Raw genomic sequence first — 16981 nt, 5'->3', positions numbered from 1 at the left:
CCGATAGTACTCACAGCAAATCCTGAGACCCCAAGTGTTGCTATTATAGAACTTGGGGATGTTGCTGGTGTAGAGTTTGAATTGGCCAAGAGGAAAAGACGCAAACCTAAGAAATTTGAAGACTACACCGACCCAACCAGAAAGAAAGCTCGTTTGGATGTGATTGATGACGTGCCATTAGTCCTCGACCCTCTAAAGAAGCCACTTGCTACACAGTACAAGACGGTCGGCAAGTGGTTGCTTGGAGATATTCCGAACAAGACGAAGAGGGATGTCCAAACTGGTGTGTATGGTCCGAGTTGGTTTCTGACGATGAAGACACCACAGTTTTGGATCAATGATGGGGTAAGTAATTTTATTAATTTTATTAATATCTGTTATCTGGTATAAATAGTGGGTTCAATAGGGGTTTCGATAGGAAGGTGGTTTGGGTTCATGGGTTCGATTGGGGTTCGATAGGGGGTTTCGATAGTGGTTCAATGGGGGTTCGATTGGGGTTCGATGGGGTTCGATGTGGTTCGATAGGGATTCGATAGTGGTTCGAAAGGGGTTTCGATAGTGGTTCGATGGGGGTTTATAGGGGGTTAGATAGGGGTTCGATAGTGGTTCGATGGGGGTTCGATAGGCAGATGGTTTGGGTTCGATTGGGGTTCAATGGGGGTTCGATAGACAGGTGGTTTGGGGTTCGATGGGGGTTTCATGGGGTTCGATAGTGGTTCGATGGGGGTTTATAGGGGTTTCGATAGGCTGATTAATTGTTTTCCTATCATTTTTGCAGCATATTGATGCGGCCAAGCATATTCTACGTAGGCGTCGACAGTTCTATCCCGGGGTGTATCGGCAAGATGTTGTTGTGATGAATATTATGTTCTCACAAGTGGTACCGGGCCGTTATGATGCATATCAGAATGCCAAGGAAGCGGATAAGAAAAGGTTTTTGTGGGATTCAGATGTGATATCAATGATTACGGGAATTGACAATCAATTTCTGGCATCGTGGAAGGGAGTAGACACTGTATATTGATGCCAGAACTACCTTCAAGCGCATTGGTTTGCAGTTGAAGCCTCCATTTCTACTTGGACTCTGAATGTTTATGATTCGGACGTGACAGTGATAAGTGATAAACAACTGCAATCGTTTATGAAGTCATGGTCTACTTTGTTCCCATCGTTGTTATTGCAGTCACAACTTTTCAAGGACGACCCTCAGTTGACGATTCCACCTGGAGCTAAAAGATGCAAAGAGTTCAATGTGCACCGCATGCCAGTTGATTACTGCTTCGAGCAGGTGCTCAGCGTCCTTGAGTTGGGAGGTGTGCCTGTGCAAGAGGCAGTCCTGACTCTTCTTCTACTTGTTGGGCTTGGGAAGTGTCTAACTCCTCATTTGAAACATCTGCACTATAATACGAGTCATCCTCGGAACCATCATCATTATCTTCAAAGCAATTACCAACTGGATCATCATTCACATAGGGATCGTACTCATATGCCTCAAGTACACCTGTGGGACCTCCTTGTGGTATATCAAGCTGAATAGTAGCCATCGGATCAGTAACTGGAACAAAAGTGCCCACCTCGCTAAGATGCTTGTAACTGCTACCTGCAGGAGATGGATCGACACTGGTCGTGTCTTTTTTGTTCACACTAGGAGAAGGATCTGATATGACATTCTTCTTAACTGGAATCACACATAAGACTGGCCGTTCTTTCAAGCTTATTCCTAAGAATACACGAACTTGACGATCATTCTTCAATTGAACCGGTGCAAATGGTTGGTCACCGCATACGTATGGTACCTCAAGTTTCAATTCATACACCTCTCTATCCACCTGAAATATCTAGTGTAGTATGTCAAGTAGTTGCAAGTAAGTGACATCATTCTCTACTGGTATCACTTCACCTTCAGCATCCTTAAAATACCATTTCCTACCATGCATTTCCCAAACACTGTTGTAAGAAACAAATACGTAAACAGTAGAACCTAAAATAAAAAAACACAAATACAGTTAGCTGAAAAACAAATGGTAGGAAATGCATTTCCTACCATGCATTTCCCAAACACTGTTGTAAGAAACAAATACGTAAACAGTAGAACCTAAAATAAAAAAACACAAATACAGTTAGCTGAAAAACAGATGGTAGGAAATGGTATTTTAACGATGCTGAAAAACATGACCATCGAGCCTGCATTGAGCCTCCATCGAGCATGCACGAAATAGTGAGAATGCACATTACCATCGAGCTTGCATCGAGTAGGTATCGAGTAACCATCGAGCACAACATGCAACGTAAAAAATGATGTGCCATCAAGCTTGCATCGAGCATGCATCGAACATCCATCGAGCATGAATGAAATAGTGATAACGCACATTACCATCGAGTAGCTATCGAGTAACCATCGAGCACAACATGCAACGTAAAAAATGATGTGCCATCGAGCTTGCATCGAGCATATATCGAGCATGCATGAAATAGTGAGAATGCACATTACCATCGAGTACCCATCGAGTAGGTATCGAGTATCCATCGAGCAGAACATGCAACCCTAAAATTGATGTGCCATCGAGCCTACATCGAGCAGGCATCGAGCATGCATGAAATAGTGAGAATGCACATTACCATCGAGTACCCATCGAGCACCCTAAAATTGATGTGCCATCGAGCCTGCATCGAGCAGGTATCGAGCACAACACAAACCCAAAAAATTCCCAGAAAACGCAGATCGACAAAAAACCAGAAAAAACCCAAAAAAATGTACAAATATTGCTCAAATCTATTCGAAATGCTCAAAAAATTTAAAGGAAACATCACTAATCCAAGTATTTAAGAAAAAATTGCTTACCCATTAAATTTTTCTCCAAGATTTCTCAACCCTTACTTTGGTCTTGATCCCCTCTACAAATGGCTTTCTTAGTGGCGGTCCCTTGCTTGGTGGGGTTCTACCATGGTGCTCTTAGTGGTGGTGTGAGGTGAGGTGAGGTGAGTGAGAGTGAGGAAGAAACAAGAAGGAAGAGAGGAGGAAGGAAGAGAGGAGGAGGGAAGAGAGGAGATAGTTGCATTTAGGGGTATTTTGGGTATCCAAAAATGAATTGGCATTATTTTGTAATGATAAAAATGTCTAGCATATTTTTGAATTACAACCTCATATTAAGCATAAAAAGTCAAATTACCCTAATTAAAAACTTATTGAAAGCAAAATGAATGATTAATAAAAATTCAAATGTGGTATACAATTAATTATAGCATGTTGTAAACGAAGTTATATAAATATACAAAATGTTTTAGATAATATTATCTGTCATCATCAAGATTTTGGCAGCAACACTTTAAATTGAAAAAGATTGCTTAATCAGCTAAATTTGGAGTAGGAAACAAAAAAAGGTGTTTGAATGCCGTTCACGTGAAAGTTTCCATTGGTGTAGAGTGATTGCTTAATCCCCTAAATTAATCACTAGTTTAAATTCATAAAAATAATCAGCCAATTGCAGAAAAAAGCATCTGACTTAATAATAATAATATTATTATTGTCAAGTTGATAATGTTTATTTAGTCACAAACGGTGTTGTCATTAACCAGAAAATAGCAGTGTCCAGCTCTATTAATAATTAACAATATCAAATAAATATAAGAAAAAGATGTGTCCCATTTTCTTTAGTTTTGATGTTATTTTTTGGTTTTCTTAGTTCTGGTTACTGTTTTTGCTATTGTTTTGGGGTGTATTTTTTGTTTTAAGGATTTTTCTCCCAGGATATGGTAGAATGTTCAATGTGCTCTTAGCCTTTATTGTCATTATTACTCGTTATTTGGAGGTACTAATTCGTTATATTATATTGACTCATCAAAATTATCATATTGCACATGATCCTTGTTTTTCTTAAATAAATTTTTGGGGTGTACTTTTATAGGGTAGGTAATTTTTGGGTATTTTGTACTTTTGCAAAGTATTATTTTAATACTTTCTGTTTTCAATAATGCTTATATAATACTTTATATTTTAAAATCATACATATTTGGTACCCTAAATTCAAATTTATCATATTGTGCACGTGGTCTTGTTTTTCTTAAATAAATTTTTGGCGTGTACTTTTATATATATAATACTAACTTGGCCTTTAATTGATAGCTAGAGAGATCTATTAATTAATTGATGTTGTATGCTAATTACTAGAGACTAGCTACCTCGGATGATGGAAAGAATGCATGCACGACACTGGGGTTAGAAATAGCTAGGGTTATAATTAGGTAAGTATATATTAATACATATATATATTTATTTATAGTAAAAAGAAATTGTTACAACTTTGCCATGCCTATATTTTAAAAATATATTCATATAGTTGACATTTTTAGAAATTTCATATAAAATTTCTTAAACTAATTTCAATAATTATATAAAAATGTGGCTGCTAAAACTAATAATATAATTATTTATGGGTAAATATTGAGGTAATGAGTTAATTATGTAAAATACATTTTAAAAGAAAAAGAAAAAAAAAAGTCAAATAAGCATTCCACCTAATTCTTTATTTTATAATATTTTTGCAATATCTTCTCTACATTTATATAGATTACTATTTATTTTTTAAAAAAAAAAATACATATTTCCTATATGTCATCTCTCATTGTCCCTTCATATTTGAAATGAATAATAAATGAGGAAATTATATTTTTTATGAGATTTTTAATTGAGTGTGCAAAATTATGAATTTTTTTTCAAAAAAAGTTTATTTACAGTTTTTCTTAAGATTTTTCACTTTTATGGGTTTATTTTCCCATATTTTTGTATAAAAGATGGTTTATGTCATAGTTTTACTCTTAATCAAGTTTTTATTAATTTGAAAGGTTATGTTTGTAATTTGATTATTTTTTTTTTAGCTTATTTGTTTTTTATATTATTTTTATATAACTAATTTTATATTAAATTTTTCTTTGGTTGTTTTGCAATTTTTTTTTTTTTTTTGTGATATGAATTGTGTTTATTATTATTATTTTTTATTATAACCATTTTTTCCTTATTTTTATATTGTATGTTTCTTTTTTCAAATCATGTGTAAGGTAACCAGTTATTTGATTGATATTTGAGAATTATGTAAAAAAAAATCCTAGAGCTAGGTTAAATAACATGTACCAGAAGGAGTAACCAGTACCCTGAGAGGAGTAAACATTCTGCCATAAGAGGAGTAACCAGTTACCATAAGAGGGGTGACAGGTTACTCATATTAAATATGAAAAGAAACATCATATCTGAATAAAAAAGAGGACGAACACTTCATTAAAAAAAAATAAGTAACTATGATTTTAGTAACATAGGTAACCAATTACCCCCAGAAATATACACATAAATAACGGGAAGGTAACCCGTTTCCACAAATTTGAAGATAGAAAAAAAAAATCAGATTCCCCTCTCTCCCATCTTCTTCATATAATTTTTTTTTCTAGATTTGAATGTTCCCATCAAGGTAACTGGTTACCCATTCACATTTTCATATTTTTATTAGTTTTCTTTCCAAAATTTGGTGCTCCTATAAGGGTTACAGTAAAAAGAAAATGCTGAAAAAATTGATTTGAATTTTTTTACATATAGTGGGAAAAACTATAAAAAAAAATTACAATAATAAAATATAATAAATAAAAAAATAGTAAAATAATTGTGTAATGTTAAAATATGTGTGAAAAAAAAGGGAAAAATGGAATGGGAAAAGAATAAGTACAAAAAAAATGAAAAAAAAAAACTTAGGAAAGAAAACTACAAAAAATATGAAAAAAAAAACAAAAAAAAAACAAATAATTAAGAAAAAAAATAGATGAATGAATAAAAAATGAAAAGAAGAAGAAGAAAAATAATGGAAAATGGAAAGAAAAAAATGAATGAAAAAATTGGTGGAAAAAAATGAAAAAAAAAAAGAAAAAATGGAAGAAGAAAAAAATAAAAAAAGAAAAAAGCTCATACGTGTGAAAAAAAAATGAAAGGAGAAAATAATAAATGCAAAAATGAAGAAAAAATAGAAGGAAAAAAATGAAAAAATAAAAGAAAGAAAACTGGAAAAAAAAATACAAATGAAATAGAAAAATAGATAAATTAATACAAATGAAGAAGAAGAAGAATGAAAAAATCGAAATAAAAAAAAAAAGATAACAGGAAAAAATTGGTAGAAGAAAAAATTAGTAAGGAAAAAAAGAAAAAATAACTGAAAAAATAATTATAAGTGAAGGAAAAAATAAAAAATTGAAAAAAATAAAATAAAATCACCTTCAAAATCAAATAAAATATAACTATAATAAAAAATATGGCATTTCCATATTTTAGTTAACTACTAATCGTGTTTCTCATTCTTTAATTTTATTTTTAATAAATTTTCCCATACAAATAAAAAATATATATAATTTTCATATTTTTGCACATTAATGGTATAAAAGCCATATTTTTTTAAAATTCCCTAAATAAACATTAAAAAATATATAATATTTAAAGAATATAAAAAAAAAAAATTGATGTATGAATGTAATCTAAAAGTTAAAGATCAAATAGAAAAAAGTAGATTCTAGTAATTTAAAAAAAAAAAATAACATAAAGAAGTCATTAAGAGTGCACTTAATATAATCATTTGCATCTTTTCATTTTATTTTTTTCAATATTAAGATCCATACATAAGTCTTCACCCTATCTTTTACACAAAATTTTGTTCATTTAAATAGTATTGCTAAGGGGCAGTACTACTATAGATGAAATTATAGCAAATTACCTTTATGTGAGAAATATATGTAAGAGGTAAGTTTTCAAGTTTTGAATCTTGATTATAAAGTATAGGGATTATATTTCAATCATTATTTGGTGATCTGATTTCATTCAACTTATGGTGAAAAAGTCAAAAAACAGAGTTAAGATGATAAAATGATGCGTCCGAGCCTATCATAATTCTTTTTGACCGTGAAAAGCAATATATAATGTACATAAAAGCTTAAACCGTGTCTTCTTCTTCTTCTTTTGTTTATTTTATTCTTTAATAAAAGAAAGCTTTAAACCGTCTGTATTATTCCCTCTTGGTGCACACGTTTTAGAAATCTATATTTTATAAGGTTCTTTCCAAAATCCAATGACATAGAAGTTTCCATATATACCTATGCACTCTTCATCTTCGTGTATATATATCTGCCCTAGTTTAATCATTTCACACTTCAAAATATTTCCCATTCAACATAAGACTTTGGCATACAAAATTTTGCTTTTAGAAAGTTAATCAAGGCTGCTAAGCTACTATATTGTTATTATTATTATTATTATTATTATTATTATACATACACACATTTTTCTGGGTTTTGCTTGAATTAAAAATATAACAATATATATATATAGTGATGAAGAAAGTTGTTCAAAGAGATGATATTATTGATGATGATCATGAGAAAAGGTTTGCTCTTCTTCTAGCTGCAAGGGACTCAGAATACGTGAAAAATATGTATGGAGGTTACTTTAATGTGTTCATGGCTGCTTTTGGAGAAGAAGGAGAAAGATGGGACCTGTTTAGGGTTGTGGAGGGAGAGTTTCCTGAGTTGGAGGAGTTGGATAGCTATGATGGCTTCGTTGTCAGTGGCAGTCCCTACGATGCTTATGCCAATGAGCCTTGGATTCTCAAGCTTTGCTCTCTCTTGCAGACTTTGGACTCCATGGCCAAGAAAGTTCTTGGTATTTGCTTTGGTCATCAGGTATATAAATATAAATATAAATATCTATCTATATATATATAATAGGAATTGAACTCTATAGAGAAAAACATTATATAGTCCACATTACAATAAGTTTTGTAACTTTTATAAATCTCCTATTGAAGAAATTGTTTCTACAGGACAATAATAATTATATAAATAATACAAAAAATACATATAAGTTACATTAAAAGTTTTAGGTAAAATGAAATATTTACCAAAAATTATTTGAGAAAATGACTTGTATTTTAGAGTTCTAATCAAAGTTTTGAGCTTGGGGATACATAATAATTCGCCAACATAAACACACTATATTCTAATTCTTTTTCATTTGAAGCCAATATTGGAAACTTTTTTATGTGCATGAACCAAATCAAAAAATGCTTACCATTATAAAAAAAAAAAAAAAATCATTTTCAGGTGATATGCAGAGCATTGGGAGGGAAGGTAGGGAAAGCTAATAGTGGGTGGGATTTGGGGATAAGAAAGGTGGAGATAACAAAGGATTTGGTGCCATTAATAAGCAGCTATGTAGAAGAACTGGAATTGGATGATATCCCTGCTGCTCTTTCCATCGTAGAATGCCACCAAGATGAGGTTTGGGAGGTCCCTTTGGGTGCCAATGTAATAGCACATTCAGACAAAACTGGGGTAGAAATGTTCACCATTGAAGACCATATTCTTGGAATTCAAGGTCACCCTGAATACACCAAAGACATTCTCAATAACATCATTGATCGCCTCCTCAACAATCATTCCATTGAGGTATATAACAACATGTATTTGTATATAGCACTATACTTCCCATGTTTTTATTTTCACTATTGATAGTTTTGTTTACTAATTCTTGGAACTTTTAATGTTTGATTTCAGAGGGGTTTTGCTGAAGATGCAAAGTTCTTGTTGCAAATAGCTGAGCCAGATAGAAAGTGCTGGGAAACGATCTGCAGAAATTTTCTCAAAGGAAGATAACATTCACTTAATTTTTTTCTGGTTAATTTTTATTATTTATTCTCTAACTTTGGACAAACACAACATGGTCAGCATTAAGATAGAAATGGTGACAAGCACTGTACCTTCTGTTGATTCCTTAAGGCAAATGCAATGTAATAAAAGATAAAACATTTATTCCTACCTCGTGTTTTTTATGTGGGCATTGTCATACATATACAGCAAGTTGAAGAATATTTAGTATTTTGATGCCATTCCACCAATTTTCAGTTCTACATACCACCATACGTATTATATGTATTGAATGTTAAGCTTACCACCTTTGAATTAGTACCAAGTCAGATAAGTGTAAATTGACCACTGTTAACTAAGATTGTGCAAAAGATATAACCATTTTGGAGAACATATGATCCGTGTCCTTCTCTTTCATACTAAAAGAGTCCCGATCAATCAATGTTGAGGAAGAATATTTCTACATGCTTGGACATACTTAACTCTCAAAGAATGAAATCAATACCATGTATTCCCAACACAAGTGGTCGTTAAAATTTGAACACTACACAACCCAAAATGTAGTACATGAGAAATCTTAAACTATTGAAAAAACATTGATGATCATGGTTGTAATGCGTGTGAACATCTGTACCTAAATTTGAACACAGCTATAATGGTACACTTTTAGTGAATCATATATTTTACACATGTATAATTTTTAAGAAAATCTGAATAATTTAAAATATAGAGATAAGATTACAATATTTTATACTCTATTTTCGACATCCTAAAATTTCAGTATATTTGTTATGACCATAATGAACACCATCACATAATAAAACTAAAATGCACATGAGTAAAATTGTATGATTTACCATGGTTGTGCACAAAAAACGTACACTTTTGTAACCGTGCCCATAAATTTAATGAGTGCAAAATTAGATAATTGACAATCAATTGCTTATTATTAACAGCAGTTTTTATACAAGTATCAGTCAATTTCTGTCGCTATGTAACAAACAAAATTTGACCTGCAGCTTTTGTAAACTCATATCCAACTTCAAGCAAATGCATAAAACTATTGAAAGGACTTGTATGCTGATGCAAATAAAAACGTTGTCCTATCATAGTTTCTTTTTCATGCCAAACGGCAACACAATTTTTATCACTCATGATCAATGGAAAATTGGACATAGAGAAAAAGAAGAAATAAACAAAAAAGAATTGGAGGGTAACCAAAGCAACAGCTTGCGTAGTTCTTGTATATCATTATTCCTTAAGGTTACAATAGTTCTAAAATTACAGCAAAACAGTGTAAATCAATTGCAGAAAATCACTGAGAAAACTTGCTAACAATGTGCTACGTCTTTGATGTATTCAAAAGATGAAACACGACTATGCAAGATGGATGACTCTTACATAGGTCAATTTACTAGTTCTATTACAATTTTGCAGGGCCCATCAGAAGGAATAGAAGACAATGCTTTGTTACGATGGTATAATGCTGCATGAAAATTAGATTTCAAATGAAAGCCAAATAGCTCAATTGATTGAGAACTACACGAGCCAGAATTTTATTCCAAATAATTTTTTATTTTTCTTCTCTATTCCTTTCTCACGCAACGATTGACATGAGATTGATAGGCCCAGAAAAATTTGAATTGTGGATGCAAACTATACAGTGGTACTTACAGTAGCTGCTATGCAAGGCATTGAAGATCTCTTGCGCTTCAAACCCCAGCAAGTTTCAGTGCTGAGGACATCCCTGATGATAAGGGGTTTTTGTGATATGTTTGCTTGCCTGTCTTGTCTTTTTAATAATTCAACTTTATCTATCTTCTTTTTGGTTCCAAGATAGCCTTGGCAATTGGTAGCACCGCAGTGGCACCTCACCTCAGGTCCAAATTGCACAAATCTGCACAAGTAAAACAATACAAAGACCTAATCCTTAGCTTAGAATAGCAAAGGTATCCCTGTGCCTGTCAATGTTTTCCTATCCAAAAGCTTAAAATAGAGACTGCCTAATGAAAATTCAAATGCAAAAGAAACGTCCAAGGAAACAATTTGACATCATGTTCCTTCTGTGTTTGGATAAAATTTTGCGAAAACAAAAATGACAATACTAATGCTTTTGTTTATTACTAAAAGATGACGCTGACTGAAATTTCAGTGATGTCCACCATTGGTGGAGTTAGAAAGTATGTGGTTCGTAGATAGCAGTGTCATACAATCATGAATTACCAATTTGAATATACCTGTAATCATATGTCAATGGTTCTCCAACTTCTATTGATCGAGCAGCAAATACACCCACGCGTGTTTCCCCCTCAACCTGCCTGAGAAAAGTAAGAAGTCAAAATCACATTTTTCACGAGAAAATTGAGCTTGTAACAAGGATTCCTTAAGACTACTTCCAAAACAATGAATTAAACTTTTTATTCCAGTAACCCAAAGACATAAGGGCCCCATCAACAGATTGTACTAACCACTTTTCCAGGATACAGTTGGGATTACAGCTGTGGTTTAGAAATCTAGATGAGTTCCCTTTAAAAGTTGCATCTATTGTGAAGTCTTTTCTAATTTCACACATATAAAAATTATGCACGCCTTTGTCTTTCATGCTCCACAGCCTTTGTTCACACAAAGCATCATCAATGACTGAAACACCAAAATCTAACCTTAGAAAGAGCTAATAGCTTGTGGATAAAAAAATAATAATAATAACCAAACAATCAAAATAATAAAAACAAAAATCAGAGAATTTCAATTTCTGGAAAAGCTCAATCCCAATGTGCTAAATTAACATGAAATTCAGGTGAAGATTTGCAGTTTTTCAAACATGAGAAAATGCTGCATGGATAAATTTTCAACAAGAAATGTCCTTAAAAAATTATCACATACGATGACAAGCCCATTGAATAGAAGAGCAAAGTCAATAATTTTTGGCTAAAATGACAGTTGTGCAACATTTATGTAAAAAGTAATAGAGAAAAAAATGAGATGCCAGAGATAGCAGTAATCTTAACTTGAACCAAGGCATCATAAATTAATTACAATAACCATGTGCAACGTTGCAAGAACAATGCAACAAGCTAGCACCCTTTCGGTTTATGCAACAAACACACCCCCTCCAAACCTAGTTACTTTTCAGAAAGACCAAGGAATTTACCAGTAATATGCAACTCGACCCCTATGTTGTCTGCATTACCACTTGTAGAAGTCAGAGGAGTCACAAATAGACCACAAACACCCATATACCACAGACAGTAAAAGGAATCCCGAAGACAGTTGAAATCCCATAAACACGCAAGCATAAAGCCTTTGAGCCCTTTCATACATAGTTACATACGACAAACTATATGATAATAACTGTTATAATCCTAACAGAAACTAGGAATTCAAATTTTCAAATTAGGGATTGTGACAGACGCAGCTTTTCATACTCAAGAGGATTTTATATTGACCAGGTATTCAGCGCATAGTCCAGAGGGCACAGCTTTATAAGAAAACTTTCTTAATGACAGTACGTCGAACTTAAAAATATAGTAAAAATGGGAAAACAAGTTGCATGCTTCATTATAAGGAATAACATGCAAGGCAACAAATAAAACACTTTACCTTCACCAATGTACTCAACAACAAACTCGTCTTTGTTAATAGATTCAGCTGCCTCTACTCCCCAACCACAATGTTCAGTCTGTCAAGAAATTAAGTGTTAACCTAATAACTTACAAAAGTATAATTTAGAACCTGTTTCTCACAACATACAAAAGAAAATGAAGTCACTAAAGACGTAAAATCTCTGTAGATTGTTGAGTGATATAAAATCACCTTAACAATTTTGATCTTCTTTTCCTTACGAAAAGGCCTGTTTGTACAATTTCCCGAGCAGCGACAAGCCTTCGAGCAACTTATGCATTGAACCCTATAGATGATTACAATGTGTTACAACTCAGAATTTAAGCAACCACGTATCTGGAATAGATATGATACTTATTCAGTAAGTAGTTTCAAATTTCAATTGGATGGCAAAATCATTGAGGGTGAAACGTACATTAATTATCAAACAGCACATATAAGGGAAATGGCTTTAAAAAAAATACAATCATTGAAATGAACACATGAACGTCACTTAACCAGCAACCAGTAAAATTTGAGACAGAAACGACTTCACAGAAGAGAAGTTCATTATAACATGTTAACATGTAAGCACATAATAGATGTTATGCTCAATTCCTGTGGCAAATACATAGCCAGGTCACTAGTTTGAGAATCGGTATTCTTTATTCTTAACTGACAATTTCCTTTTATACGACACAAACTATAGTGAACTTTTGTATATAAGGGAGAAGAGAACTACATGCACCAACAAGCTTCTTATTTTTATACAATCTGTATGTGATAAACTTGCTTCAAAATGACCACTTGAGCAAGTGGTTGGTTCTTGGGTGTGTGAGTGTGACTGGAAGGAGGAAGACTTCTAATCCCTGTTGTATCAAAATAATCTTGCTTCAAAATGCTTCATTGGGAAGCACACAAAGTTGTATTCAAATAGCAATACGGTCCAACAACACCAAGTATTTACTATAAGGATGAAGAGCAGTAGTTAGCCAAACTAAATTTACTAACTACATTGACAATCACTCACATATTAATTAACTAAAGCATAATGACCGCCCCAAAAAACAATGATAGAACAAGAATTCAAAAGTTCACAAATATTACAAAAATCACCTGCAAACACAATTCTGAGAGCATTCAGAGCTGCAACTTGTGCATCCAGTGCCATCGTCAGCATCATCACGCTTCTTCTTGACAAGATAAATGTCTAACTCACATTAAGGATGATTCCCATTCTGATTGTTATCATGAACCATTGAATGCTTGAATATTGATAAACTTTAATCAGCAAAATGACACGTTTGAAAACTAACTATTTGACTAAATGATATTCAACAAATTTCACTAAATGATTGATATCAATGTTGTGCAATCGAGAAAAAAAATGCAACAGATATAGTAAACAGGATACTACGCCTAATGTGCATGAAAGGGGGTGGCTCCATCTTATTCTCAGTGTCTTTCCATGTACAGTCAATTTTGAACTCCTCATCAATGTAAGGCAGAGGCAAGCGACAAAACACCTCCTAAAATGTCAAGGACAAAGGAAGTCAGTGGTATGAGCAGTCTTTTCTATGTAACTTTTCTTTCACACAAACACCAAAGAAAATTGAGGGAGTTATTTTTTTCTTAGCTTTATCAAATTAAGACGCAAGTAGAAATATAACGTTAAACAACATATCAGGTAGGATTTGGAAATGATGCTATTTTAGCCATTGAACAACATATCAGGTATCATTAAATTTCTTTGCTAATATTAATGCAACTCTAGGAACTATATGCAATTTATAGTTTGAAAAACACAACAAGATGAGAATATATATCAAATTTGTGGTACACTAAAATTCATGGTTTGTCATATCCAAGGCGAGAATTCACATACGTAGATCCTATGTATAATACAAAGTATTTATACTGACAGACTTTAACTAAAGCTAACCTCTATGTCGCTTGTTGAAGCTGCATTCTGCCCATTCAACAAAAACATCAGTCCTGTCATCCAGCCTAATCAATGAAAATACAGACGAAGAATAAAACTTTAACAAGAAGATAAGAACTTCGTGCTAATTAAGGGGAAAAAAGTCAACGTCAAAAGTATTTGATCCCTTAAAAAGTAGATGTATATTTGTAACCATCATCATCATAAGAAAAAAAATAGCACAAAGAACAGAATTCCAATGTTCACTAGTAATAAAAAAGATATTTACGAAATTAACTCTAAGATCACTACAGAACATTCAATCGATAGTCATTTACCTATTTGTTATTAACTCGAGCAAACACAATCAATATTTTTCTTCAATAAAATTTCTATCTGAAACTTAATGTTCTCTATGCCTTATTGCTACTTCTATGATAAAAAATTCAATTTCAAATAAAATGATTGAAGTTTTTCTTTTTCTGGTTTCAACTATTACAACAAAGAAGTTTTAAATGTTGGAGTGCCTAACAACACATCCAGACTTACTATGCTATCAGATTTTTGCAGACGAGATTTGGTTTCTATCTAGCTATTTCAAGTTACCTTATGTTACTACTAGGCTAAGTTGTAATTTTTGTAAACGAAGCAATAAAATAGATAATTATAAGAGGCAAAAATACATGCTAAATTAAATTCAGTGCAATTAATTGAGCATTTATGTATTTCACATTCAGACAAGCAAATCAGGGGAAATATAATACAAGCTTATAAAGTATATAGGCACACTATTAATGGGACAATGTTCCTATGATATTATTTATATTTCCAAGAGTAAGCAATCAATAAATTACTAACGAAGGAAGGAAAGAAGAAATTGACCTCCCAATCCAGCCGTCCATCTGTAGGATGCCTCCAACAAACAGCTCTCCCTGGCTGGTCTTTCAAATGGATAACTTCGCCTGGCCATGCCGCACATTTATCATGTGATGCCATTGTGCATTTAACACAGCGCCAATTTGGATTCTGCTTGCAAATGAAGCATGCCTATGCAGCAAAACAATGCAAATTCATGAAAAGCTGTTCAGCCCAAGAATTCTTAAAATATGCACATAAACAATGGTATGAACATTCAAACATGGAAAACAGTAAATGCATAAAGACATTCAGAAAAAACAATGATAAGTAAGCAGAAAGAAGATGGAAGTTACATGTTGCACAGATACTATCTAAAGAAAATATTGTGTAAGCAATTGAGCCAATAGAATGAAGACCAATAATGCCCAAAACAACGTATCATAATGAGGATGAATTAAGAATAAATGTGTTCAATTTGATATAATATTTGGTTCTGTACAGTCATGTGTGTTTTCTCTTACTAAATATAAACAACAGCACCCTAGCACAGTGATTCAAATATTAACAAGACCTCAAAAAGTAAAACTACTATAATCATTGTCATAAGAATTTACATGTTGTGGGCACTTGAACTTTTTCACATTACAGCTTCCTTTCTTGTCCTTCACACATTTTATGTGATAACCGCCTAGACATCCACGAACAGAGCACACTAACTCCTCTCCGGGGTATATAAAAAAATGACAAACAAGACATTCAACCTGAAAACAAATAAACAGCAGAAGTATCTATATTCAAATCCCAATCGTGGCTCACCAAGTTGTTCAAAATAGTGACAATATTGTGAAAAATAAAACCATCAGAAAATTCATTCAACGAAGCTGAGCTCTTAAAGAGAATATACATCCTATAATGCTTTAAGTCCACAACGCTTCCCCTGAATTTAAAAGATTCGGAAACTATCTAAAATCTTTAAACAACAAAATGTACACATGAAACAACAACTTATCACTATAATCATATCAAAAGATCACTCTAAGTTCAATAAACTCAAATTTACCCAATTTTTCAACTTCCAAACAACCAAAGATCAAACACTTTTTAAATAAAAAATCAAGTTTATAACATCGTCTCTTTCCCAATTTTCCCCCATTTTCTTAGCGACAATAGATAATACAAGAAAATTGAATACCATTTTCTTCGCGCCTACAAGGAAAGGAAGAGAACAACGAGACTCGGGAACACCAGATTCCTTCTTCCGGCTAACCCAATTCCTCACATGGTCCTGCAAAGTCTTGGCAGTGGAAGCTTTCTTGGTCCGATGAAATCCGGGTCGGTTTCGCTTCAAGACCTTAAAAGCAGTGCCATTTCTGACCTTACCTCCAACTCCAATCTGTATACGGTCTATACTAATAGCTGCTTTGACTGAATTGGGGAAAGGAGAGGAGGTGGGATCGGGAGAATCAGTGAGCGTGGATATGAAATTAGGACAGCGAGAAATGGCGAGAGAAGCGGAGAATGAAAGGTTTCCAAGGTCCGGCATTGTTGGGATTGGGTTGTGAAGTAAGAAGCTAAGCAAACCCTAGAAAAAAAAATTACAGAAAGAAAGAGAGGGAAAATTAAAACGATGGAGTGTGAGAAAGGGTGGGACTTTTGGGCGGGAAAGGAACTTTTTTTATTGTGTCAAATATTTTCGGTTGAAATTACATAACTACCCTTTTACTGTAGGAGCATACCTTACCACATATGAAGAGCAAGACAAGTATTAAGCACTTTTCAGATACAATAGTATAGGTACAGCCTATTAGGCTACTACCACTAGGTAGGTAGGTAGGTGACAATATGCAATTATCTATAAAAAGATATTACCGAGAAAATATCAAAAATATTGTCAAAGGAAAAGTATACTAAAAATGTTTGATTGCATGAAATGGA

The 16981-nt window shown here is 33.1% G+C and overlaps 2 protein-coding genes across 2 annotated transcripts; one reads left to right on the top strand and one right to left on the bottom strand.

Annotated features, from left to right (window-relative positions):
• The first annotated feature begins 7167 nt into the window (after positions 1 to 7167).
• LOC133783002 (gamma-glutamyl peptidase 5-like) lies at positions 7168 to 8918 on the top strand. The gene is made up of 3 exons (XM_062222503.1): positions 7168 to 7704; positions 8125 to 8469; positions 8578 to 8918. The coding sequence occupies exons 1-3, from the start codon at positions 7357 to 7359 to the stop codon at positions 8674 to 8676; spliced, it is 792 nt and encodes a 263-aa protein (XP_062078487.1). The 5' UTR covers positions 7168 to 7356; the 3' UTR covers positions 8677 to 8918.
• A 963-nt stretch (positions 8919 to 9881) lies between these two features.
• LOC133783001 (histone-lysine N-methyltransferase ASHR3) lies at positions 9882 to 16670 on the bottom strand. Its single transcript, XM_062222502.1, has 12 exons — positions 16239 to 16670; positions 15661 to 15807; positions 15071 to 15235; positions 14210 to 14236; positions 13682 to 13796; positions 13384 to 13477; positions 12481 to 12574; positions 12268 to 12346; positions 11136 to 11307; positions 10905 to 10985; positions 10342 to 10564; positions 9882 to 10153 (listed from the first exon to the last, which is right to left on the bottom strand). Exons 1-12 carry the CDS (start codon positions 16587 to 16589, stop codon positions 10091 to 10093), a joined length of 1611 nt encoding a protein of 536 aa, XP_062078486.1. The 5' UTR covers positions 16590 to 16670; the 3' UTR covers positions 9882 to 10090.
• Between the last annotated feature and the right edge of the window lie 311 nt (positions 16671 to 16981).

Source organism: Humulus lupulus, chromosome 6, assembly GCF_963169125.1.
Source record: "Humulus lupulus chromosome 6, drHumLupu1.1, whole genome shotgun sequence".
Taxonomy (NCBI): domain Eukaryota; kingdom Viridiplantae; phylum Streptophyta; class Magnoliopsida; order Rosales; family Cannabaceae; genus Humulus; species Humulus lupulus.
Note: the sequence above shows the minus strand (reverse complement) of the source record. Positions and strands in the feature narration are given on the sequence as shown.